Genomic DNA, 25231 nt, shown 5'->3' on the forward strand with positions numbered 1-25231 from the left:
TCCGGATGAAGCACTGTTGATAATTCTTGCTTTCTATTTATATGTTTGGGTTTCTTTGGTTTGTTAATGGTATTTCCTATGCTGATGTCATTTCCGGATGTGATGTCATTTCCTGTCCTAGAAGCATGGCATTCCAACTGGAACTCTATCAACATATACATCGAGTTAGACCCTTCTACCACCTCTTGAGAAAAAGTTTAGGAAATGGCCGCACCACAGGAAATGACATCAGCACAGGAAATACAATCACCAACCCAAAGAAACCCAAACATATAAATAGAAAGCAAGAATTATCAACAGTGCTTCGGCCGGAGGCCTACTGAAGATGTTACCTAGTAGGGTGATGAAACGTCTGGAAATGAACCTTCTAGTTCAGTAAGCAAACCTACATCCACAACATGGATGTGGGCAGCATGGCCGCTCAGTGGTTAGCATTGCTGCATGACAGTACCCGGGACCAAGGTTCGATTCCACCCTTGGGCAACTGTCTCTGCATGGAGCTTGTACATTCTCCACATGGCTTTCCTCTGGGTGCTCTGGTTTCCTCCCACAGTCCACATGTGCAGGTTAGGTGGATTGGCCATGGGAAATTGCCCCATGGTATCCAAGAATGTACAAGCAAGGTGAACTAGTCAGGAGGAATGCAGGGTTACACGGATAGGGTAGGTGTGTTGGGTCGGGATGGAATGCTCTTCAAAGGGTCAGTGTGGACTTGATGGGCCAAATGGCCTACTTCCACATTGTCGTGATTCTATGATTCTATGACATGTTGGGCCATAATTACAGCACAAAACTTGGCAATCGCTATTCCTCAGCTACATCAGCTATAAGTAGAACGTCACTGATACTGGTCACTTTTACTGCTCCACCACCTCTTCTCTGCCCCTACAATGTCAAACCATCTGCTTAGCTCAGCATCGGGAAGAGACACAGGTAATTATCCTTTCCCCGCTATTTCCACAATCTCTATCACCCAATTATCTCCTCTTTCAGGATGGCAACCGGTGGCCAGTGAAATTCCACAGAGGTTAGTGTTGGACCATATTCACATTATATATTAATGATCTGGACAAAGGAACTGAGGGCGTTGTTGCTAATTTTGGAGATGACACAAAGACAGAGGGAGGGACAGATAGTGTTGAAGAAGCAAGAAGACCACAGAAGGACTTTGACAGGCTCAGAGGGGGGCAAAAAAGTGGCAGATGGAATACAACCTGGGAAAATATGAGATTGTGCACTTTGGTAGGAAGAACAGCAGTCTAGACTAGTTTCTAAATGGAGAAAGACTTTGTAAATCTGAAGCACAAAGGAATTAAGGAGTCTTAGTTCTAGATTCTGTTAAGGTTAGCATGCAGGTTCAGTTGGCAATTAGGAAAGCAAACACAACACTAGCATTCATTTCAAGAGGGTTAGAATACAAGAGCAGGAATACACTGCTAAAGCTGAGTAAGGTTTTGGTCAGATTACATCTGGAATATTGTGAGCAGTTTTGGGCCCAGTTCTAAGGAAGAATATGCTGGTATTCGAGGGGGCCGAGAGGAGGTTCACAAGAGTGATCCCGGAGATGAAAGGCTTGTCATATGAAGGGTTGTTGAGGACTCTGGATGTGTACTCAATGGCATTTACATGAATGATGGGAGATTGGATTGAAACTTACAGAATACTGAGAGGCTTGGATTGAGTGGAAATGGAGCAGATGTTTCCACTAGTAGGAGAGACTACGACCAAAAGGCACTGCCTCAGGTGTAAAGGGATGACCCTTTAGAACTGAGATGAGGAGGAATGTCTTCAGCCAGAGGGTGGTGAATCTATGGAACTCATTGCCACAGAGGGCTGTATAGGCCAAATCATTGCTTGAATTTAAGACATAGATAGATAGGTTCTTCATTAGTAAGGGATCAAAGATTACAGGGGGAAGGCAGGAGAAACCTATCAGCCATGATCAAACAGCAGAAGAGACTCAACAGGCCAAGTGGTTTAATTCTGCTCATATATCTTATGGACCAAACTACACCATCCTAGGACTTAGTTCAATTAGACCAAAATCTTATCTCACTGAGATCACTTTCTCCTACCTCTGCAACATTGCTTGCCACCGTCTATTCTTCGCCATGCTAAAATAATTGTCACCTCTGAATTTGAATGTGCAAAACACCTGCTGGGCTGGCCTTCCATTTTCTATTTTCAATTAAACTCAAAACCCTGCCACATGATTCCAGTTCTACACTGCCCACCATCCACATTCTCACGGCATAGCTCTGGCTCTCCATCCTTGAATACATCACATCTGAAATGCTTGACTCTTTTTTAATCAATCACTCTGTGCCACTGCCACATATCTTGAGAATTGCTTCAGCCTAGCATCTCCTTCTAAATGGTCCATTCTTCGTGCACAGACACAGAATCTCACCAGGGTTAGCAGAATGATCAGCCACTATCTGTTCTACCTCTGCAACTCGCTGTTTTCAAAATGTTCACCATTATAAACATAGAACTGTAGTTAACACCATACTAGCTGTATACATTTTCCATGCTTAGCTTGATTACAGGAGCATGATGCTCAACAATTATTTTCTACAAGCTCATCTTCCAATTGAATGAATGTGCTCATTCAGTAAAACAGATGAACCATGCAGGAGTGCTAGCAATCTTACCTGATGGACGCATATATTGCATTTGTCACAGAAAACCATCTCGTTGTCATCCTCGCCATCTGGAGACTGGCACACGTCACACACCACATCTTCATCGTATTCAATTCCTAGTCCTTCTTCGTTCTCAATGGCATGGTTCATGTTATCGTAACATCTACGCTCCAGATCCTCCATGACTTTCTCCATGGTGAATTCATCCAATTCAGCCATCCCTGACAAAGTTAGCCAAAACATTCTGCATTAATATTGTGCCAGTTTGCATTTTTCCATCCGTTAATAATTTTATATTTTCTCATTCATTCCAGCTCAACACTGGCCAGATCTTGCGACCCCAAAACAGTTGGCCAAAATGCTTCACATTGGACATCAATGGTACTGCTGCAGGCTCATTTCATCTGGGTTAGCAGTCAAGAGATGGATTATTATTTAAAAAGGTATTTATACTAAAGAGAAAACAGTACACTTTTAGTAAATCTTATATGAATCGTATTGGTCACAAGATCTTCAATATAACCTACCGTCTAAAAACAATTCAAAAACATATTAAAGTAGAAATCCCAACCCTGTGTAATGTAATGGGAGGACAACTTTCATGAAGGTGTAGTCTCAGCCCATCTGATATCTTGACTGATTTGAAGAGTCTCCAAAAAACCCAGACAATTCTAGGCATTGTACTAAGTCACAATCCATTCCATATGTTAGTAACTCTGAAGACATTATTCCACAAACTGTCTCTGCTTTCCTTAGCTCACAATTAAAAATTACACAACACTAGGTTACAGTCTAACAGGTTTATTTGGAAGTACTAGTTTTCGGAGTGCTGCTCCTTTGCCAGGTAGCTAGTGGGGCAGAATTCTGTGTCTTATGATCCTGCCCCACTAGCTACCTGACAAAAGAGCAGTGCTCCGAAAGCTAGTACTTCCAAATAAACCTGTTGGACTATAACCTGCTGTTGCGTGATTTTTACCTTTGTCCACCCCAGTCCAACACCGGCCTTCCTCATCATTCCTTAGGTCACAACAAACATTCCGAACCTGCCTGCTCAATTATCAAAAGTATCTTTATAATCAATCTCAATAATCATCAAAAGGCATTTAATACAGTGCCGCACAACAATGGAGGAAAATCATATATTGTGGTATCAAAAGTCAGTAGCAACATAGATACAGAATTGGCTGAGTGATAGAAAACAGAGTTATGATCAATGGATGCTTTCTGGACTGGAGGAAGGCTTGTAGTGGAATTCCCAGGGATTGGTATTGGGACCCTTACTTTTCCTGATAGATATTAATGATCTAGATCTCATTGTGTAGGGAGCATATCTTAAAATTTGCAAATGACACAAAACTTGGAAGAACTGTAAACAATGAGGACATAGTGGAACTCTAGAAGGACATCAGCAAATGAGCAGAACAGGTAAATAGGTGGTAGATGAGTTTCAAATCAGAGTGAGAGTTGATGCATTTCAGGAGGAAGAACATGAAAAGGCAATATAAAATAGGAGGTTCAATTCTTAGGGAGTAAAGGAGCAAAGCGACCTGGCTCAATATGTGCACAGATTATTGAAATAATAGGTGGATAGAGCATTAAGCAAAGCATATTTGGCTTTATTAATAGGTGCACAGAAAACAACAGCAAGAAGGTAAGGGTGAGCATGTATAAGACACCTACTAGACCACAGCTGGAGTACTGTGTACAGATCTGGGCACCACATCAGAGGAAGGATGTAAAAACATTGGGGAGAGCACAGAAGCAATATATAAGAATTACTCCAGCAAGGAGGAACTTTAATTAGGAGGCTAGATTTAAAAAGTTAGCTCTGTTTTTCTTGGAGAGAAAGTGGCTGAGAGGAGATTATTATGATAGAGGATTTAAAAATCATGAACAGGCTGGATTCTCAAAAAGAACAAGGACAATAGGTCATCGATTGAAAGCGGTTTGTAAAAGAAACAAGGGTAAAGCAAAGAAAAACACTTACATTCAGTGAGCAGGAAATGTGTTGCTGGAAAAGCGCAGCAGGTCAGGCAGCATCCAGGGAACAGGAGAATCGACGTTTCGGGCATAAGCCCTTATGCCCGAAACGTCGATTCTCCTGTTCCCTGGATGCTGCCTGACCTGCTGCGCTTTTCCAGCAACACATTTCCAGCTCTGATCTCCAGCATCTGCAGACCTCACTTTCTCCCTACATTCAGTGAGCAGTTAGGGTAGGGAACACATTGCCTGAAAATGGCAGCTGGTTTCATTGAGACATTCAAGAGGACGCTAGATGTTTACTTGAATAAAATGACCTTCAAGGATATAGAAAAAAAGCAGGAGATTGACACCAGGAAATGATCCTCATTTAAAGGGCCGGTGGAGGATTTGATGGGCCAAACAGCTTCTTTCTGCACCGGAATATTTCTGGGATCGTCCATGATACACAAAGGCAACAGTAACTTCAACCTTTCCCCTTTCACGTCAATGAGAAAAGACTTAACTCTCCAACACATCATTTATGTTACCGTGGTTTCAGTACATGCATCTTTCTGATGGCAGCAAACTATTTATATCGTTTCTCTGTCTTAAGGGGCAAGGACATTGATTTGTTTGTTTGTCGTGAGTTGATGAACTAGTACTTATCACTGGAACTGATGCCAGGTGCACAGGACAATGCTCAGACACACTTGAATTTACTGAGTCTTATTGGTTCGCAAACTCGTTGGTATTCAGAAAATATCCGATTCAAAATCGTACATTTGAGTTTCCTAGATTTCTCCTATGAGAGAACAATAGTCTGAAGTTTTTTGTCACAGTATCAAAGTGTGCTAGCTGAACCAAAATGCTACCAGCGGCCCGACTCCAGATGCCCCTCCACTGAACTCCACGCTTACCATTTTCACACCAGGGGACAAGGAACTGAACTTTGCACGTACGGTTCATGAAGGCATCTGCACAAATTAAAATTCAGGTGTCTTCAAACAAATTCACTTAATGCTTGTGAGATATCCAAAACACCAGACTTGATATTTTTTAGGAGGCCTAAAGCTGCCAGAGTTAGTTGGTGAGGTAGGGTACCCCTTCAAATAGGGCCAGAGTAACCTTTGAGAGAGCCAACTGCCCTTTGAAAGAAGTCAAGTGCCTTTTACGATTTTTAAAAATTGACATGAAGGTGGATATGTTTGTCAAATCTGTCAAGTAGTTAAGGCAATGAAATGTTGTCATCCTTAAATCTTTTTTTTTCAAAGTGCTTGGTATTTCATTCTGCCTTTTGACATCAGCCTCAATGCCATCATTATAGAGTTTATGCTGTGTGACTGATTTCACAACCTATCGTTAGCACAGTAGGATGTCTGTCAGTTCACAGTTTAATTAACAGCTCCAAATAAAGTTTAATGATGCTTGTTTCTATAAGGGATGAAAATAAGGAAGGTTGTTAAAGACAGTAACTGAGGTTTTCTTTGATATCAATGAGTGTTGTTTAATACAATGAAGCCATCGATAATCACAAAGAAATTTTTTATTTCATCTTTGCATTAGATAACTTGACATGAAGAATATGAGGGGCTAAAGGAGGGTGGGTTGAGAAACTTAGCTTGGATGAAAGAAATGAGGGCCATAGAGGGCTAGGTGGAAGACCATAGTTTGGCATGGATATGAGGGGGCACAGGTTTATGAAGGGACCATGAGGTAATGTGGAGGGGTAAAGAACAATACGGAGGTGGCCACGGTTAGATTGAGCAGGACACAGTAAGGCTTTTTCTTGCTTTCTTTTAAAATTATAAAAGTACCTGTGCGCTTTGAAGCTTGAACTTAATGTATTGGAATATTTCTGTCCTCCTAAGGTGTCTGCAGACACCATAAGGAAAGTAATTAAGAAAAATAACAATGATGTGAACTTATAATATTTACAACAGTTCAGGAAGTGCTTGAGGACAACACAGTTTGAAGATTCAATGCATTGAAACTTTGTTTACTGATGATTATACGCAGTAAAAAATGAAGCTCACATTTGAATTTGGGTTTCCCGATTTGTATTTCATCTCAACATGTTCTTCTGCCAAGCAACCATTTGTCACAAAGGCCTATAAAGAATTTCACCAATAAACCACCAAACACATGCTGCTCAAAACTTTCATCTCACAAGGTACACACCTCATTAATAATCATCCATTCAGCTACATTTTGTTGCTGCACTGGTCATAACTATCATTGAGCAAAACTAAAGCTGTCACCAATATAAAACAATGCATTAAGAAAACAGATCATTCTTTCACAGATGTTAAAAATGCAGTGCACACATGAAACAATCCAAAAACATAAAAGAACCATGACCTGGTAATCAGTTCCAGAAGAGTGTGTGGAATTTACAATATTAAATGGAGAAAACTGTCAAGAAGTGTGAAATGCCTCTACAACTACATCTTTAAATACCCGATAGCTAGTTGGTGAAGGATGAAATCACAACATGCCTTTACTCAGCTTAGATTTATGCAGAGTGAATCCTTTCAAATATAGACCTCCTAACTCAAACTTCACCCCAACACCAGTAGATGTCTCTTTAAATTATTACATGAGCACATGCGATCGTTGACCTTCATATATTAACCATAATGACACACAATTAACAGAAGTATCCATGGCAAGTGTTAAGGTGTTTGCAATGACCCGCATTCTTTAAACAACTTTCTTTCCCTCTTTTCATGTGTCTTCACAACAATCTTGAACACTGTATTAGGGAGATTACATGGCGTCCTCAGAATCCCTACAGAGCAGACAGAGACCATTCGGTCCACTGAGTCTGCACTGGCCCTCTGAGAAATATCCCAACTAGACCCACACCTCCCCGTCCACATCATGCCACATTTCCCATGGCTAATCCACCTAGACTGCATGTCCCTGGACTCTAGGGGCAATTTTTTAGCATGGCTAATTCACCTAACTGACACATTCCTGGACACCATGGGTAATTTAGCAAGACCAATCCACCTAACCTGCACATCTTTGGACTGTGGGAGGAAACCGGAGCACAGGAGGAAGGATATGCAAATTTCACACAGACAGTATAAGGTTAGAATCGAACCCAGCTCCCTGGTGTTGTGAGGCAGCATTGCTGACACTGAGCCACCATGCCACTGTTGGAATGCTTCTCTGGCTTCCTCTCAAATTTTCCTCTTGCAAGAGAACATCTGGCATTCGCTCAGCATCTCTAGAGTTGGGACCAACAGATCAATGGGAAGATCATTACATGGAATTTAGAAAGAAAGAACTTGCACCTTTCACGAACCCTAGGTATCCCAAAGGACCGCACAGTCAATGAATTGCTCTGGAAGTGTGCACTGTTCACTGTTATAATGTACTGTTGTGATTCTTCAATCCTTGTGAGATATGTGCATCAACTCATATGCAGTAAGATGGGATAATTTGGTCCACTGAATCTGCACTGACCCTCTAAAGAGTATCCTAGCCAGACACACACCTCTCCATAAGTTATAGGAGTAGAAGCAGGCCATTCAGCCCATCAAGTCTACTCCACCATTCAATGAGAGCTGATCTGATAATCCACTTTCATGTCTTTACTCCATAATCCTTGATTCCCTCACTGATTAAAAATCTGTCCATCTCAGCCTTGAGCTAGTTGAGAGATAAATGTGGGCCAGGAGCATGGAAGCTTCAACTACTGTCATGGGATATTTTACACAAAAGGAGACAGGAGATAAGGCCTTGACTTAACCTCATACTGGCACTTTCAACGTGTCAGCACTTCATAAGAGGCACAGTGGATAAGTTAGAGTGAGAAAACAGTGCTGATTTGTTCTGATCCACAACCAGCAATCCAGAGTTTACCTCTTAGTCTCCAGTAAAATTTAGCTTTACATTTCCACTATCATGTCGATGCTTCAGAAACTACTGCCTGAGGCTGAAGAAATCCCTATCCACAACCTATCAATGCATCTGACAAACTACCAGAACTTTTTTTTAGTACATCATCTTCAACTGGAGAAGAATTGTACAGGATTTTATTCTATTCTGCTACATCCAGAGCATTGAAGCAATTAGAAGATTTTTACTGAATAAAAGTCACGAAAACTCATATATGCTCTCCTAATGTAGATCACAATGTACTATACAACAGTCAAATTTTGCCAAGTCTAATCTGTGCCAACACAAACTGAGAAATTCCCAATTTTATCCTGGACCAAAGGACGATGAGCTTGTTACACTCTAACCAGTCTGGTTTGTAGAAATGTTTAGAGGAACGTAATTCACTAACAACTAACCTGTTATAAAGGGAGAAAAACTGTACTACATTCTCTGCATGCACACAGTAAAACTACCATATACAGCTAATCCTCTGGCTTTGCAGGTATGATGCTGGGAATGTACATCAAACAAAAAACAACTGGGAACCACTCAGTTATCTTCTAATCACGAAACCGGAGGCCAGAAAAATGCTTTTGTGGCTAAATTTTCACTATGTACTCATGTTGGCAAAGTCCCCTGCTGGTATTCAGTCAGGAAATAAATCCATATTATGCACAGTGCATTATCCTGTGATCTGCGACAGAAACAGCCTTTAAACAGTTTCTGTCGTCTCATGTCACACACATCTCAACATTAAATATCTCTATCAGCTGTAATTTATCCTGCACCACACCACATCAATTTAACATCATTACTGTGCTGAGTGCATACTAAGGAGATTTCAACATGAAGAAATATAAGACCAGGGAGGCACACTGGATTGGAATTGAATTCTTTGCCCATGTTTCCTTGCAATAAAAAAAAAGCACCCTTTTGCGGTTAGGTTCCACTTTTTTTACACTTGATCAAAAGTAGCTTTGACATGCACACACACTCATTCCATAATGTGCAGCATGCTTACACTGTACTATGCAACATCAAAAGAAAACAGTAATCTTTCATCTTGTTTGAATTTAACATTGCTATCTGGAACAGTCAAAAGTCCCAAGTGAAGCATTTTAGTCTCGCTCTTAATCAGAACACATTTGCACCGTAAAATTGTTTAAAACCTGGCACAAATTGGATAACTATTTAATTTTCCAAGAATGAGTGGCATGGATTCATATAAGCTTATGAATCAAGAGCAGGAGCAGGCCACTTAGCCCTCAAGTCTGCTCTGCCATTCAATAAGATCATTGGTTAGAGACAAAAAAAAAACTGCAGATGCTAGAATCCAAGGTAGACAAGCAGGAGGCTGGCAGAACACAGCAAGCCAAGCAGCATCAGGAGGTGGAGAAGTCAACATTTTGGGTGCAATCCTTCTTCAGGGCACTTCAGGATCATGGCTGATCTATTCATGTTTAGAATTCCATATTCTTTTCTATCTTCAATAACCATTGATTGCTGTCAGGCAAGAGAATTAGTCCGTCTTAAAAATATTCAATGACCCCCACCTCCTGAGGCAAATTGCTCCAAAGTTGCACAAACTCTCAGAGAAAAAAATTCTAAGTTCTGTCATAAAAGTGCAATCCATAAATTTTAAACACTGTCCCCTGGTTCTGGATTTACTCTAAAGAACTTATAATGTTTCTACCTCCACCTTGTCAAGACTGTTCAGGCTCTTACATACTGAGGGCACGCAACTTACGAATGGCCAATTTACGAAAACAATTCCATACAAGGGTATAATTTTGAACAGCTGTTACTGGAACAATTCCTGTACTTACAAATGGTGCCTTTATACGATCCTGCATTGTGATCTGACTTGTGCACAGTTCGTTTTGTGAATGGATTCCAGAATTCGCAATCTAGGAACTCTCTGTGCTTCAATCAAGTCACCTCTCATTCTTCTAAATGCCAGTGGAAACAACACCTGGTTTTCCTCATCAGATAACCCATTCCAGTTATCAATCCAATAAACCTGCTCTCAGCTGCATCCAATGCATTTACATTCTTAAGCAAGATGACCAAAATTGCACACAATATTTGAGATCTGGATTCACCAATGCCCCATATAAAAGTGAAGATGTTATTCTTTAATTATGTTCAGTTCCTCTTTTAACATAGGACAGTGTTCTATTAGCTTTCTTAATTACTTGTTGTATCTTCTTACTATTATTTTGTGACTCATGCACTAAATCACCTTGATTGTGCTGTAACTGTAATTCTGCAGGTATTCTCCATTTAAGTAATACTCTGCTTCATTGTTCTTGCCAAAGTGAACAAGTTCACGCATTCTCACATTAAAACCCATGTGCCAGACTTGTGTCCACTCACTCAACCTACCAATGTCCATCTATGTTTCCTTACATCCAGTTTCTGACCTATCTTTATGTCCTTTACAAATTTAGCAACCATGTCTTTGCTCCAAGTCATTCCACACTTTACTGCATAGCAGCAGTAATCACCGAAAACTAATAACCAGTCAACTTGTCTTTCGTGGCATTGGTTTTATGTTGGATATTCTTCTTACAATAGTGTCATGGGATCTTTAACATCAATCAAAACAGACAAGACTCACTTTTAAAAAAGCCCTCTGCAATGATATTATGATACTCCCCCATTACTGCACTGGATAAGAGATTCCATTCAAATCCATGAAAGAAACTGGATAGAAACTTGTGCGGTATCCTGGACAATGTGCATTCCATAACTGGTAAAAACAAATTTGTTCATTTATTTCCTTCCTAGTTAAATACATCATTGGCAGTAAATAACACTGTTAAAGATTGTAGAAGTTAATAGTTTTTATAAGTTTCCAATAAAAGCAATTCTTAAAATCTGTCATGCGAGTGGCAACCTTATTTTACATGTAGTCTAGCCAAAAAATATCATACCCATTCCTATAAATTCTTCATTGAGCATGTTTAACCAGGCTACATCCATGTCATCCAGATCATAACGGCACACACTTTCCGCAAGTGTGCGGATATCCACGTAACCAAGCTCTGGGGGCTCAGAACCAGAGGAGTGAATATATTTCCTTGGTCTGGCAAATGTCACAGCTTTATCCTTTTCCTCAGTAATTCTGCAAATACAAAGAGAAAAAAAGTGTCAATTTACGTACCTTATGATCAGGGTTGTCCTTCGGACAGCAAATTAAAACATTTAAAATTAGAATCTCTCAATGGCTTGGTTAAGAAATTTGCTTAGGGATTAATTAAACTTATATTGATCATTGAGTTCCAAAAACTCCACTCACTTATAGGGTCCTTTATTGGTGCAGCAACACACAATATTGACATGACTGAAAATTTGAGGCATATTTTGTATGTCAGGGAGGAAATAACTGGTGGACCAAGTCTGGCTTACATGTGCATTTACCTACTATTCTGTTGATATTTCAAACAAGTTAGGAAGTGCAGCACAAGAGATTAAATCACATCCTTCATCTTAATTAGATATAACAAAGTAACACAATGTAAATTCAGCATCACTGGAGGTCAGTTAGCTTGTGTGGTGTAGAATGACACCAAAGGTGTGAGGTCAATCGTCATAACAACTGTTGTAGTCAATGCAAGACCTGCTTCCTCATCTTGTCTCACACTTGCCTATGTGGTGCCGCTCAACTAACAATGGAGAGACACATTTGTGCTTCTTTATGCACTATGGTTAGATACCTAAATTTAATACAGGACAATACAGTACCTGGAATGCCTGAGCTGAAACAGATGCTGCCTTGATTTTGCTCAACTTACTCCAATCTCAACTAGTTGCAGGTAGGTAAATTACAAAACAAAAAGCAAATGTTTCAATCAGGTTCGTATTGTGAGAGAGGTCAAGACATACTTTATCCTGTTGCACATTAATTGATTCAAATTTAAATTTCCAGCACTCATACTTGCTTTCTTTTTGCAGATACAGTGGAAGTGTTTTTTTTGAGTCAATATATCCCACTCTGCAGGGATTGGTTCAGTGCCGGCTCATGTCCACACTCTGAGCTCTGTGGCACTGCATATCAAACTCATTCAGTCCTCCTCGAGTACTGTGAAATCAGATACAAGCAGGGAAAAAAAAAAGCTCCTTTTCTGGCACTGTTACAGCCTACTGCTTCTGTGCGGCTCTTGTCCAAACATGGAACAGCGAAGAGGTAAGATCTAACTTGCCACTGAAAGCTGCTTCTGTAACATTCATCAGCTGCTCGTGTCTATTATCTTTGCAAGAGCCTTGGCAATAAATAGTGCAGGCTTTTCAACAGCTGCAGATCCAGATCCAGATTCAATCTTCACCTACATCACAGAGAAATCAGGAGCTGATCTCCGACTAATTACCCACACACCCCAGATTCAGATTCAAATGGCAACTTGTATTTTGCTCTTATCAACCTTTAAGCTCTAGATGGGTCTAATTCAGGTGACATTTACCAAACAAACAATCAGTAGAGTAGTGTGCACCTTGAACCAGCAAATGGAGGCAAGGAAAGAGGTGGTATATCAAAAACAGAGGGAGCAAAACTTTAAGAGGAAAAGGTGACCGTCTTTTTAAGACCTTAACAAGCTGAGGATTTGACATCCACACCTCAACGCACAGGAACTGGCATTCTCAAGCACTGCTTGCCCACTTGTTTGCCAGTAGATCTTGGGAGCCCCAGTGCGCAACTCTGGAACTGCAAGGAGACCCACAAGGAAGTGTCACAATGCCAGAGAGAGGCAAGCCCCAAGCTTTTACGGCAGGGAGGCATTCTAAGGACAGAGGCTGGGGAAATAATCTAGAGGCCAAATATGGAGACACAGGTGGGGGGAGACAGCCTGTGGGTGGACTGAGTGAAATAACTCCCATGAAGTAAACTCTCGCTCCCCCTTAGCAGAGTAGTGTGTCCACCACTGGCATTACTGATGCCATTTCACCCCGCTGCCTAATCAGATTTAACCTGGTGCAGAGTCTTCTCCCCATCAGCAAATCTGCTGGAGCTATCCTTGTAGGTGCATGAGGGGCAGTCCTATAATCAAACAAGAACTGGGACAGTTTGGTATGTAATGAAACTACAGGCTGTTTCTTTAAACCTGCCTTCAAAGTCTGGATTGGTCTTTCTGCCAGACCCCTAGATGATGGATGGGATGAAACTGTCCTTGTATGTTGAATTCCATTCAACTTCAGGAAAAACTCAAATTCCCTGCTGGTAAACTGCCCATTATCTGTGACCAACAGTTCCAGGAGTCTGTGTATTACAAAAGATCATGTGCAGTTCTTCTTTCATCGTCCCATTATTTGACAAATGAAGTCTGTGCATGTCCAGCCACTTTGAGTGGGCATCCACAATACTAAGAACAGTGAGCCCATAGAAGGCCATTCCCGTGAATGTGGGGGAGCTGCTGGATTTTTGTCCTTGTTGACACTATGGGCACTGCCCACCAACACAGCTATGCCTGCATTCAATCTTGGCCATCAGACATAATTTCTCCCTAACACCTTCATTTTGGAAACCCCTGGATGACCCTGGTGGAGTTCAGCCAGCATCCGGTGGCAACCTTTGCTCAGGACAATCACTCTTACTCTCTATAATAATATGCCATCCTATACTGTGATCTGGTCTCGACTGGTCCAAAAAGATTTCAATTTTGGTTGTGACAGCCTTTTGGTTTCCCCCATCACCACCAGTTGTTTTATTTTTGCCAGGACTGGATCTTTCTGAGTCCAAAGTCTGACATTATCAACTGTGATTGGATGTGTGCGTCCAAAATATTTTACAACCATTGCGAACATGTCCAGTGGTAGCAGTCCCAGTGAGGTATCTGTCAGCGGGAGGCGGCTCAGTCCATCCGCATTTGCTATTTAGCCTCCCAGGCAGTGTTCCAACTTGTAATTATACATACTCAATATTAGAGTCCACCACTGAATTCAGCTTGAAGCTATGGTTGACACTGCCTTGTCCAACTTAAGTAGACCCAGCAGGGGTTTGTGGCCTGTAATTATTACGAAGTTACACTTATAAAGGTATTGGTGGAACTTCCTGATTCCAAATATGACCATCAAGCTTCCTTCTCTATCTGGCTCTGCATTAGCCAAAGTCCTGGATCCATATGCTATTGGGTGTTCCACTGCATTGGGCCATCTGTGAGCTGATACTACCCTGAGGGCATATGGGGAGGCACCACATGTTAATAGCATGGGTCATAGCATGCTAACACCTCTGAGAATGATGGCTGTTTCTTCACTTCCCTAAAAGCTGTGGCTTGACTATGGGCGACCATTTCTAAGGCTGACACTTTTTTACGAGTTAATGTAAAGCTGCCAGGATGGAGGCCTGATTATATATGAACTATTCGTAATAATTCTACAGTCCAAGGAAAGATGAATGCTCCTGTACAGATGTGAAAGCCAGGACACCTTTGATCACCGTCATTCTATCTTCCAATGGATCTAACCCAGTCTTGTCAACTCTGTAGACTAAGTAGGTCACTTGGGGTGCTTGGAACACACATTTTTCCCTTCTAAGGTATATGCCCCCCTGGGAAAAATGTCTAAAGGCTGCTTCCAAGTTCTCCTTAATGGTCATCCCTGTTATTATCACATTATCTAGGTCAATGGTTACCTAGGGAATACCTTGCAAAATGCTCTTCACCATCCACTGAAAACTTGCACAGGTTTGCTTTACCCCAAATGGCAGTCTTGCATATTGCTACAACTCTCATGAATATTAATTGTAGCATACTTCTGGGCATCCTCATCTAACTGTAATTGCAAGTGCATGTGGCTCTTGTCCAGCTTCATAAAGGACAGCAACCCCAATGAACAGGCCAACCCCCAACCCCCCACCACCCAAAGCAACCCCCAACCACCCCCCCCCCACCCCGGGGTGGGGTGGGGGAGCATTACCTTCCGACAACTTTGGTGAAAGAATTGCTTTCCTATTCTGTTTCACCTTCCACTGTGCAGCATATTACAGCAGTGGAGACAGACTGAGTGACTTAAGTGGACAATAACTGGCCACCACTTAAGAGCTTCATTAGGGTCAAAAGGGTGGCTGGGAGAGGTAAATGTTGTCTGGTCACTGACATATACAACATATCCAATGGGAAATATGCCTAGCAGGAAGTGGCTCTACAACCCAACCCTATATTTAGTCATAATCCATCACCCACATATCAATTGAGGTGGTACAATGACTTGCACTGACCCACTTTTAGTTGTCACTCTTCACTGTTGTCCAGTGATCAGCTGAGGGGAGTAAAATCCTGGATGAATGACAGACATGTGCCACCAACACTCATACTTCCACTCAGGAAAGGTACAGGAGGTTTGCTGACAATTAGTACCATTGGTGCCTGAGTTGATTGCAACCAGTGACAATTCTAAAGTGCACCTTGTGAACACCAACCGAATCTCCCTGGGGTCTGGTGTAGTAAATACAGCAAGATTTCTTAAGAATGTTGCCTACTACACACAACTGTACACTGTCAGCTGACCGCTCAAAATCAATTCAAAAGCAGTTTCAATTTGGTAAATGAGGATATCCATAGAATATTTTCATCCTTCTGCATGCAAGATGGCAAACAGTAATTCATTCCATTGAAACTGCAAAGCTGTTTGACATCTGCAGGGCGAAATATCTATGGGCACTGGTCCACCAGATGCCAATGGTGCCATCAACAGCTTCAACAGTTCAACAGCATCATACAGCCACTCAGCACAGCTGGAGGTCAGCTGGCATTTTTACTCTGAATCAGACTTCTCTTCAGGCCATTTAAAAAGTAGGTTAAAAAGGGGAAAGGGTGCTGGAAAAGCACAGCAGGCCAGGCAGCATCCGAGGAGCAGGAAAATCGAAGTTTCGGGCAAAAACCTTTCATTCCTGATGAAGGGCTTTTGCCCGAACATTGGCTTTCCTGCTCCTCGGATACTGCCTGACCTACTGTGCTTTTCTAGCACCCCCACCATTCTAATCTAGACTCTGATCTCCAGCATCTGCAGTCCTCACTTTTGCCTAAAAAGGGGAAAGGTTAATTTTGAAGATTCGTATGCACACCAACACGCTGTATTGAATTAATCAAAACTGATATTGACAAGAGTATTGCACTGTCCAAGGTGCTATCACTTGGATATGATGTTAAACCAAGGCTTTGTCTTCCCCATCAGGTGAATTTCAAAGAGTCCATGGCACTATGTGAACAAAAGCAGGCAAGTTTTCCCATTTCTTGGCTAATACTCATCTCTCAATCAACACATACAATGTGTCTGATCATTATCACATCCATAGGGACTTACTGTGCACAAACTGGCAGCCACATTTCCTACATTACAATAACGACAACAGCTCAAAAGAATTTGTATAAAAATCAGATGATCTTATTTCAGATTCACAGCATTCACAGTAATTTAAGCTTTTTTTTTAAAACCTCAAATGTATTTATCAACTTTACATATTTTGGAAGATCCAGTTGTTATGTAAGGTGCTACAGAAACCTAAATCTCCCTTTTCTTTGGTGTTAATGCAAATGCACATGAATGCAATGCTCAGAATAGAAACCTAACAAAAACGTTAATCTTTCAGGAGACAGGGATGACAAAAAACAAGAGATATTGGGAAATGTGTGCTTATTCTGTTTTGTTTCAATTTAGTCTTTGCAGCCCTAGTGGTATCCAGCCTTCACCTAGGTTTCTCAACAAAAGACATGAATTGAATCAGGAATTTCCTCAAGAGAGAAGAATATAACATTATAGAAGCAATTCTAATACGGCAATACCAGCAAGTGTTAAAGCAATTCTGACACAGTGATACCAGCAAGTGTTAAAGCAATTCTGACACTGATACCAGCGAGTGTTAAAGCAATTCTGATACAGTGATACAGCAAGTGTTAAAGCAATTCTGACACAGTGATACCAGCAAGTGTTAAAGCAATTCTGATACAGTGATACCAGCAAGTGTTAAAGCAATTCTGTATGGCAATACCAGCGAGTGTTAAAGCAATTCTGTATGGCAATACCAGCGAGTGTTAAAGCAATTCTGATACGGTGATACCAGCAAGTATTAAAGCAATTCTGATACAGTGATACCAGCGAGTGTTAAAGCAATTCTGATACGGTGATACCAGCAAGTGTTAAAGCAATTCTGACACAGTGATACCAGCGAGTTAAAGCAATTCTGATACGGTGATACCAGCAAGTGTTAAAGCAATTCTAATACGGTGATACCAGCAAGTGTTAAAGCACTTCTGATACGGTGATACCAGCAAGTGTTAAAGCAATTCTGATACGGTGATACCAGCAAGTGTTAAAGCAATTCTAATACGGTGATACCAGCAAGTGTTATAGCAATTCTAATACGGTGATACCAGCAAGTGTCAAAGCACTTCTGATACGGTGATACCAGCAAGTGTTAAAGCAATTCTAATACGGTGATACCAGCAAGTGTTAAAGCAATTCTGATATGGCGATACCAGCAAATGTTAAAGCACTTCCAGGTGTTGTATCAAGCTTTCTGTGTAAAATGAAGTGTTGAAAAGAACTGATTTCATACGATCCAGTTGAGCTTTAGAAGCTGCCAATGATAACTTTCGTAACAGGTGGGGGATCCTTATTTTCTGAAGAAATGTCAGAGTTATAGTAGCTCTTCTTATGCATTGCTTCTGCATTGCCAATAGGAGTGACATAACAAAGCACGGACCTTGCCTGAAGACGAGTGCTGAGCAGAAGTAAAGTAAATTAGTAAGTGGAAAGCCAATAAACAAAGGCAGATCCAGGTCTTGGATCATTAACCACAATTATCCAAGCTCAAACTAAATTGGAAAATGCCATTAGGAAGCAAAGTGGAAAGTGTATGTTCCATTAAAGTCAATGGAATGTGAAGTTAGTAATGCGTATGGCAGTCAGTCTGCTAGCACCCGCACTACGCTCCTGCTGAAAATAAAGGTACAATCCACAGTTCCATCTTTTAAAATCCATGGTGTATGGAATTGAGGAGCGAGATCAGAAATTATTCTTTATAAACTGTTTCTACAGGATGAAGAATGAGCAAGGGAAATAACAAAGAAATCTTTGTATGACTATAATGTGTCTGTGAATTCAGCTCAAGATCACTCCCAGTTCCAAGTGTTACCTTCGTCTAACCTAGTGTTTAACTAACAGTTAACCATTTCTAACCTAGAGATACTCATAAATTGACAGTATGTTGATAACTCTAACTGATGTCAGTTTCACTTTACGATCAAATTCCCACTTCTGTATTAGATGTTAGTGGGTCCAAATTCCACTCAGTACTTCACCTTATAATCTGGACAGTCAATTCAGTGATACAACTATACAGAGCAACGCCATTAGTAGCACACTTGCTACATGTAACTTCCTAAAACCCTTTATTTAAAAAAAGCATTTGTATTCACAGTGCTACTTCAAAGACTTGATAACCACTTGGAGCTGCCAATCATACTGTGAACTAATAGCATCCCAATGTGATGATTATAGGTTGGATTAGTCATGCAGCACTAATCCTATAAAGAGAACCCTCAGATTTATGTCACCAGGGTGAAACAGAAAGTACTGTTTTTTAAGAACACGGCAGATTGATTTTTGCAAATATTTATACAATGATAGCTCCCTCAAAATCTCCAACGAGCTTGACATCAATTTTTTTTATGCATGCTCAAATCTATTTCTAACAATTTCCTAAAGGACACCTTACGTCTCCCAAAACACACTTAATTTCTTTTTAAGGGTACCTTACCTCTCCAAAAAAAGGGTATTCCACCTCTCCAAAGAACTCTGGGAAAAGTTTAGACCTTCTCATGACTAGACTAAAGCTATATATTTTGTACATCCCATGAATGAAAATAGAATCTGACTGAAGAAATGTGTGCTGTAGCATGAACGTTTGAACGCATTGTGAAAAGTCACAACTCTCCCTGCTCCTCTTGGCCAAATAGATGGAGCCTGGTTTAGCTCAGGTCAAATGCAGGCCTCCAGCACCATATTTAACCTTATGTGTCATAGCATAAAAATTCAGGTCCAATGCTCTAGTCTGGTTCACCATTTGATTTGATGTTCAAAGAGTTCAGTAAGCAAAATCATTGTTGAATTTTATCCTGCCCAGCAACTTACATTTATACAGTATCTTTAATGCAGAAAAATGCCTCATATTGCTTCAATGGAGATAATCAAAAAATAAACAGATGCCAAGCTAATGAAGGAGATATCAAGAGGTAATCAAAGTTTTCACAAAGAAGGGGAATTATGGAGAGAGGTAAAGCTGCTGAGGGTTTTGACACCGAATTCAGAGCAGCAAAGGGCAGAGGCTGCTGAAGGCATTGCTGAGTTAAGAGTAAGGGGAATACAGATGATGTACAATCAGTGGAACAGGTCAATTATTAGCATACTTTTAAGTTTCAATTAGTAAACTATTGATTACTTAGATAACGTTTGTCAAATGAAAACAAAACAATTAAACATTTCTTCTTTTCTAACAACATTGTCATACATACTGAATCATTTGTGTTTGCGGAATGTGATATTCCCATCAAATTCATGAGCAATTAAACAAAAGTTTAATTTTTCCTGATTTTCTGCTTTCATTGACATATTCAAAATTATATAAGAAACAATGCTATACTACAAATATTTAATTATTTAAACTGTCATATTGTCACAATTAGAAAAAAAACAAGTAATTGAGAACTTTTAAAAATTCTTCATGTACATACAACCTGAAGATTTTTTTTGTTGGTTTTGCATTATCCTATTGGTTTGCTAACAACGACAAAATAATGTAGTGTTTTAATGTCTTCACTGTGCAGTTCGGGCTGTATTAGAATGAAAGAACTCACTACACGAATACTTTCTCACATGAATCAAAGATCAGAAGCATAACACCTGAATGCATTAACATTTGAAATGCTATAACATACAAAGCTGTGACCCAATTGCTGGAAAATAGGATTAGAATAGTTGCAATTTTGACAACTGCCATGGACATGATGGGCTGAAGGGCCCCTTTCAATGCTGTAGAAACTCTAACTTTACAACAAACATTTTTTTGAGTACAACATGTTTTCCACTGGAGAACGTATGTGTGATCCATGCTACTACCTGATTTGGTTTTGGCAGCTAAACGTACTGGCTAGAGGGGCACAACAAGTGGAGTTTGTAACATTGATTGGTCTTTTTTCAATTTAATTAAGTATTTAATATTTATAAACCATAAGATGTGGGAATGGGGACACAGGGCGGTGTTGGTAGAAGGACTGTTTGTCTGGGTGGAGCAGCTGGAAGCAACCTTTAGGAAAACGTCTGACCAGAGTTGGCAACGGGATTGTTCATGTCGTGGATTACTTTTCACCCTCTGCTTTACTTCTGCATCTTTTGCCGTTCAAAAGAAAATTCCACAAGTGTCATTGTTTTTCTAATTTAGGTGGAACTGCTGTTGATCAACGAAATGTCAGAAGCAACAAATATGTTATCAGCTACTAGGCAATGGGAGACCAAGGTCCAAATCAAGATATCTAATCCATTTATCTTTTGCCTGAAGAGGCTTTATGCAAACCTTTGATCTACTTCATGTAATGTCCCCCAGATCCAGTTGTTAGGAAATCCATTAAAGCATTGATGAAACTCCACTGGAATCCTCAATCTTCTTATGACTATAAAGGTACATCAATACAATGGTTTAAACCTGATCAGGAGTACCTTAATCAAACTCAGATTTAAGCTTATTTTAATGGACTGTAAAAAGTCATTTTCTTGCACTTCAGCTAGCCATAATGCCAGTGAGATGGGTGAAAGACTTTGCAAAGTGGCCTGGCACCTAAAGCAATCATACATTTGAATGTTTTAGCACTGCCCACACCTTGCGTTTTCTTGAAGAAAAGTGTTCAGGAGGAGGAGTGATACCGAAACCGTGCTCGCAATGCTGCACCTCCAAACCACGGAATGACAGCTGGCCATGAAACCACGTCCTTAACCCATTCAACCTCCTGCCCGAAGTGATGGAAAGTTAAAAGGAAGATTTGGCGGGAATTTTAAAAAAATTATAACTAAGCAGCGTGGTCCCATTCATTTTAAACCAACACTGGAACATAGGCAACCCCACTGCATTCTACATCCATACCTGACAGTCGCTTGAGGTACAGATTCAGGGCTAACTGGTACTTGAACTCCCTTCTCCCATTCTTGTCTCCACGAGTCAGCCAGAATATAGTATTCATCAGAGTTCAATTGATGTGAATCATGAAGCTTCATTGCAGTTATCAGGTCTGTTCTGTAGACCTGACAAAAAAAAGACACAAAACAGTCATGTTAGTGATTCCAAAATTCCAGAATAACCAAGTAACAAGAAGTTTCACATTAAACCATTATCACATAAATGCAACCAAACCAATGAAGTCTATGCCAATGAAACATCAAGAATTTTCATTTCCACCCATGAGGATTCTCTTAACTCCAAACTGGAACTCACTTCTACAGAGATCATCGATGTTTGGAAGCCACTTTTATCTGAAATTCTAAGCCTAGCGGTTCCATGCAGGGAGAAACCAACTTTTAATTTGAGAAACCAGTAAAATGAACTAGCTGTAAGAACTGCAACACATAAAAAAGAAGAATTATAGAATGGTTAAAGTGCAGGAGAGAGGCAATTCACTCTCAGCTGGTGTCATCCAGCGTTTTTTCAGTCACCCTGCGGATTATCTCTACAGATAATTATCCAACTTCCTTTGGGACAGGCACAATCAAATCTGCCTTCACAGTTTCAGTCAGCCCAGATCCTAAATTGTAAAATAAAAAAAAGTGTCCTCACCTCACCCTTGATTCCCTTGTCAATCACTTTAATTTAGGATGTAATGGTTCTTGATGATTCCATCAATGGGAATAAATTCTTGGTTATTTAATCCCTAATGCTCCCCATGTTGACTTTCAGTATCATTATCACATACACCTATAGAATATGTGAAACAAGGGCACAAAATCTGACCTTTCCACATCGCATTATTTGCTTGTCCTCACCGTCTTTATAAAACCTGTCTGTTTCTCAACTGATTGCATAGTAGTAACCCTTATATTAAAGAAGTCTGATTTTTAAAAATATAAATTAATGAAAATCAGTATAATAGTACTCCTGCAAAAACAAACATGGCTCTTCTTCTGTCACGTTCTTTGCTTATTTCTCCACAACCTTTTCTGCTCATCTTTGACTCATTAATACTTTGCTCCTTTTCTATCCTGTACCACATGCCCGATTATCCTCTCGATGTCTTCAGATCTGTTTGCCTGTGATCGCTTTGCTCACTCTTAGAAGTGAAAAGATTCCCAAAACACACTAACTCAGACAATGCACAAATCCCACCATTTACCACGAACTCCAGCCCAAATGCCAGAAATACTGTTGCCAATTTTTGTCAGCATATCCCTGGACACTTTGGTGCATAACTTCCTGCCTTCAACTGTCTCGCACCCACTCCCTGACCACTTGCCAACCAATGTGCCCATCTTCACACACCAACTTCATTAGCCACCTGGATAATTATTGTCCACGTAACATGATTGCTCACACCAATAATCTGATGATTAATCCTTCATTTATGGACTCTCCAAAGAAATTTTGATGATTATTAGTCCCATTCTTTAGTCCTACGTCTGTCTAAATTCATCATTTTCAAATATGCATCCAGCTGTCTTTGGATACCTTGAATGGAATCTCCCAGGCAGCACAGTCCAAATTCTAACAACTCTGAGTGAAACTTGTCCTCATCTCATAGCTCACTCGCTTGCTGACAACCTTAAAATTGTGACCCCGAATTACAGACATGCCAACGAGTGGAAACAGAATACTCTTCTTTAACTTGTCAAAATTGCTAATGATTTTGAACACCTCAATAAGATCACCTCTTAATCTTCTCTGCTCCAAGGAGAATAAGCCCAATTTCTCTAATCTTTCTTTGTGTCTAAAATCCCTCATTCCTGCTATCATTTTAGCAAATCTCCTTTGCACTCACCAGTGCTTTAACATCATCCTTAAGTAAGGTAGCCAGAACTGAACACAATACTCCAAATGTGGTCTGACCATTGTTTTGTAAAAGTGTAGCATCACTTCCTTGTTTTTATATTCGAAGTCTCTATTTACAAAGCCAAGAGTCCTATGACTCGCCTTGACAAATGTTTCAATTTGCCTGGCCATCTTCAGAGAATTATGCACATGAACCCTGAGGTCCCCCCACTCCTGTACTCCCCCTCAAAGTTGTACCATCGAGCCTGCATTGTCTCTCTCGGTTTCTTCTACCAGAATGCATTACCTCACATTTCTTTGCATTGAAATTCATTTGCCAGGTGTCTGCCAATTTGCCGAAGTTGTCAATTTCGCTCTGAAGTTGCTCAGTACCATCCTGAAAATTCACTGTTCTCCCTAATTTCTACCTAGCATTATCTGCAAATTTAGATATTTTGCCCTCAACACCCATCGCCAAATCATTGATATGGATCAGAAAAAGCAAGGGCTCCAGCACAGCCTCCTCTCTGGCAGGACTAGAACTGCACTGTTCCAGAAAGTTGTCCTGCGCACATTGCAGGAGTTTCACCCTAACCATAACCCTTTTCTCTGTCTACGAGCTTGCAAAGTAAAATGCAAATAAATATGCAAACTAAATCTTTTTATCCGGTGCACAATTTGTTTTTAATGCTATTGCTCCAGTTACAACTGAATCAAAACTGTGGAGGAAATGACAATACAAACTTTGGTTTAATGTGAAAAATGAAATCTCAAAACGCATACTAGTCAGATAATAGTACAATCCACATCTTTTGTTCCCAATTTTCTTCTCTTCTCTTCAAGCTGCTGATCCATAACGTGGCAAAATTCCTTCGGTGCCTGAAACTTATCGGACCCATCTCAAGAGGCCATATTTTAGTCATGAACCTGGGCAGTCAGTGCCTACAGGCTCGTTAACAAAGGAGGCTTTACTTTAATTTGCTTAGAGCATTGCTGGTATTTACTGTCCACCCCTAATTACCCAGAGGGCAGTTAGGAGTTAACCACATTGCTCTGGAGTCACATTTAGGCCAGACCAGGTAAAGATGGCAGATGCCCTTCCTCAAAAGAACAGGAGTGAACAGATGTGTTTGTAAACATTGACTACACGGTCACCGTTAACATGGCTTTTTAATTCCAGATATATTTATTGAATTCAAATTTCATCATCTAACAGGATGGAATTTGACGATCAGCATGAGATTTTGGATTACTAGCCTTCTGGCATACCACCACTTGAGACATGATACCAAACATGCACCATGCTTTGAGATCCACACAGGTCCACTTTCTGAAAAATTCAGCCAGGACTGGGATTCCCAGTTAGTTTTTACCTTTCCCAAGACCAACCACCATTGTGATCAAGATCAACTAATTCAAAACAGACAGTGAATCAAACCTGGGACCACTGATGGATTAGTATGGCACAATTAGGCCACTATTGGAATAGTGCATTCAATTCTGGTCTCCCTGCTATAGGAAAGATGCTGTTAAGCTTGAAAGGTTTCAGAAAAGATTTATGAGAAGGTTGCCAATTGGAAGGATTGAGCTATAAGGAAAGGCTGAATAGGCTGGGGCTATTTTCACTGGAGATTCAGTGGTTGAGGGGTGACCTTATAGAGGTTTATAATATCATAAGGGGCATGGTTAGGGTGAATAGTCAAGATCTTTTCCCTGGGGTGGGGGGAATCCA

At 40.5% G+C, this 25231-nt stretch overlaps 1 protein-coding gene across 5 annotated transcripts in view; it reads right to left on the reverse strand.

The window, feature by feature from the left end:
• jade1 (jade family PHD finger 1) overlaps positions 1–25231 on the reverse strand; it is a 139626-nt gene that overhangs the window by 49199 nt on the left and 65196 nt on the right. For all 5 annotated transcript variants that reach the window (XM_043674206.1, XM_043674201.1, XM_043674202.1 and 2 more), the window contains 3 exons: positions 21628–21785; positions 11432–11622; positions 2655–2866 (listed from right to left, as the gene is read on the reverse strand). In XM_043674206.1, the coding sequence (XP_043530141.1) occupies positions 2655–2866; positions 11432–11622; positions 21628–21785 (561 nt within the window). The remainder of the gene's footprint in view (positions 1–2654; positions 2867–11431; positions 11623–21627; positions 21786–25231) is intronic.

Source organism: Chiloscyllium plagiosum, chromosome 32 (genome assembly GCF_004010195.1).
Source record: "Chiloscyllium plagiosum isolate BGI_BamShark_2017 chromosome 32, ASM401019v2, whole genome shotgun sequence".
In the NCBI taxonomy this organism is placed as follows: domain Eukaryota; kingdom Metazoa; phylum Chordata; class Chondrichthyes; order Orectolobiformes; family Hemiscylliidae; genus Chiloscyllium; species Chiloscyllium plagiosum.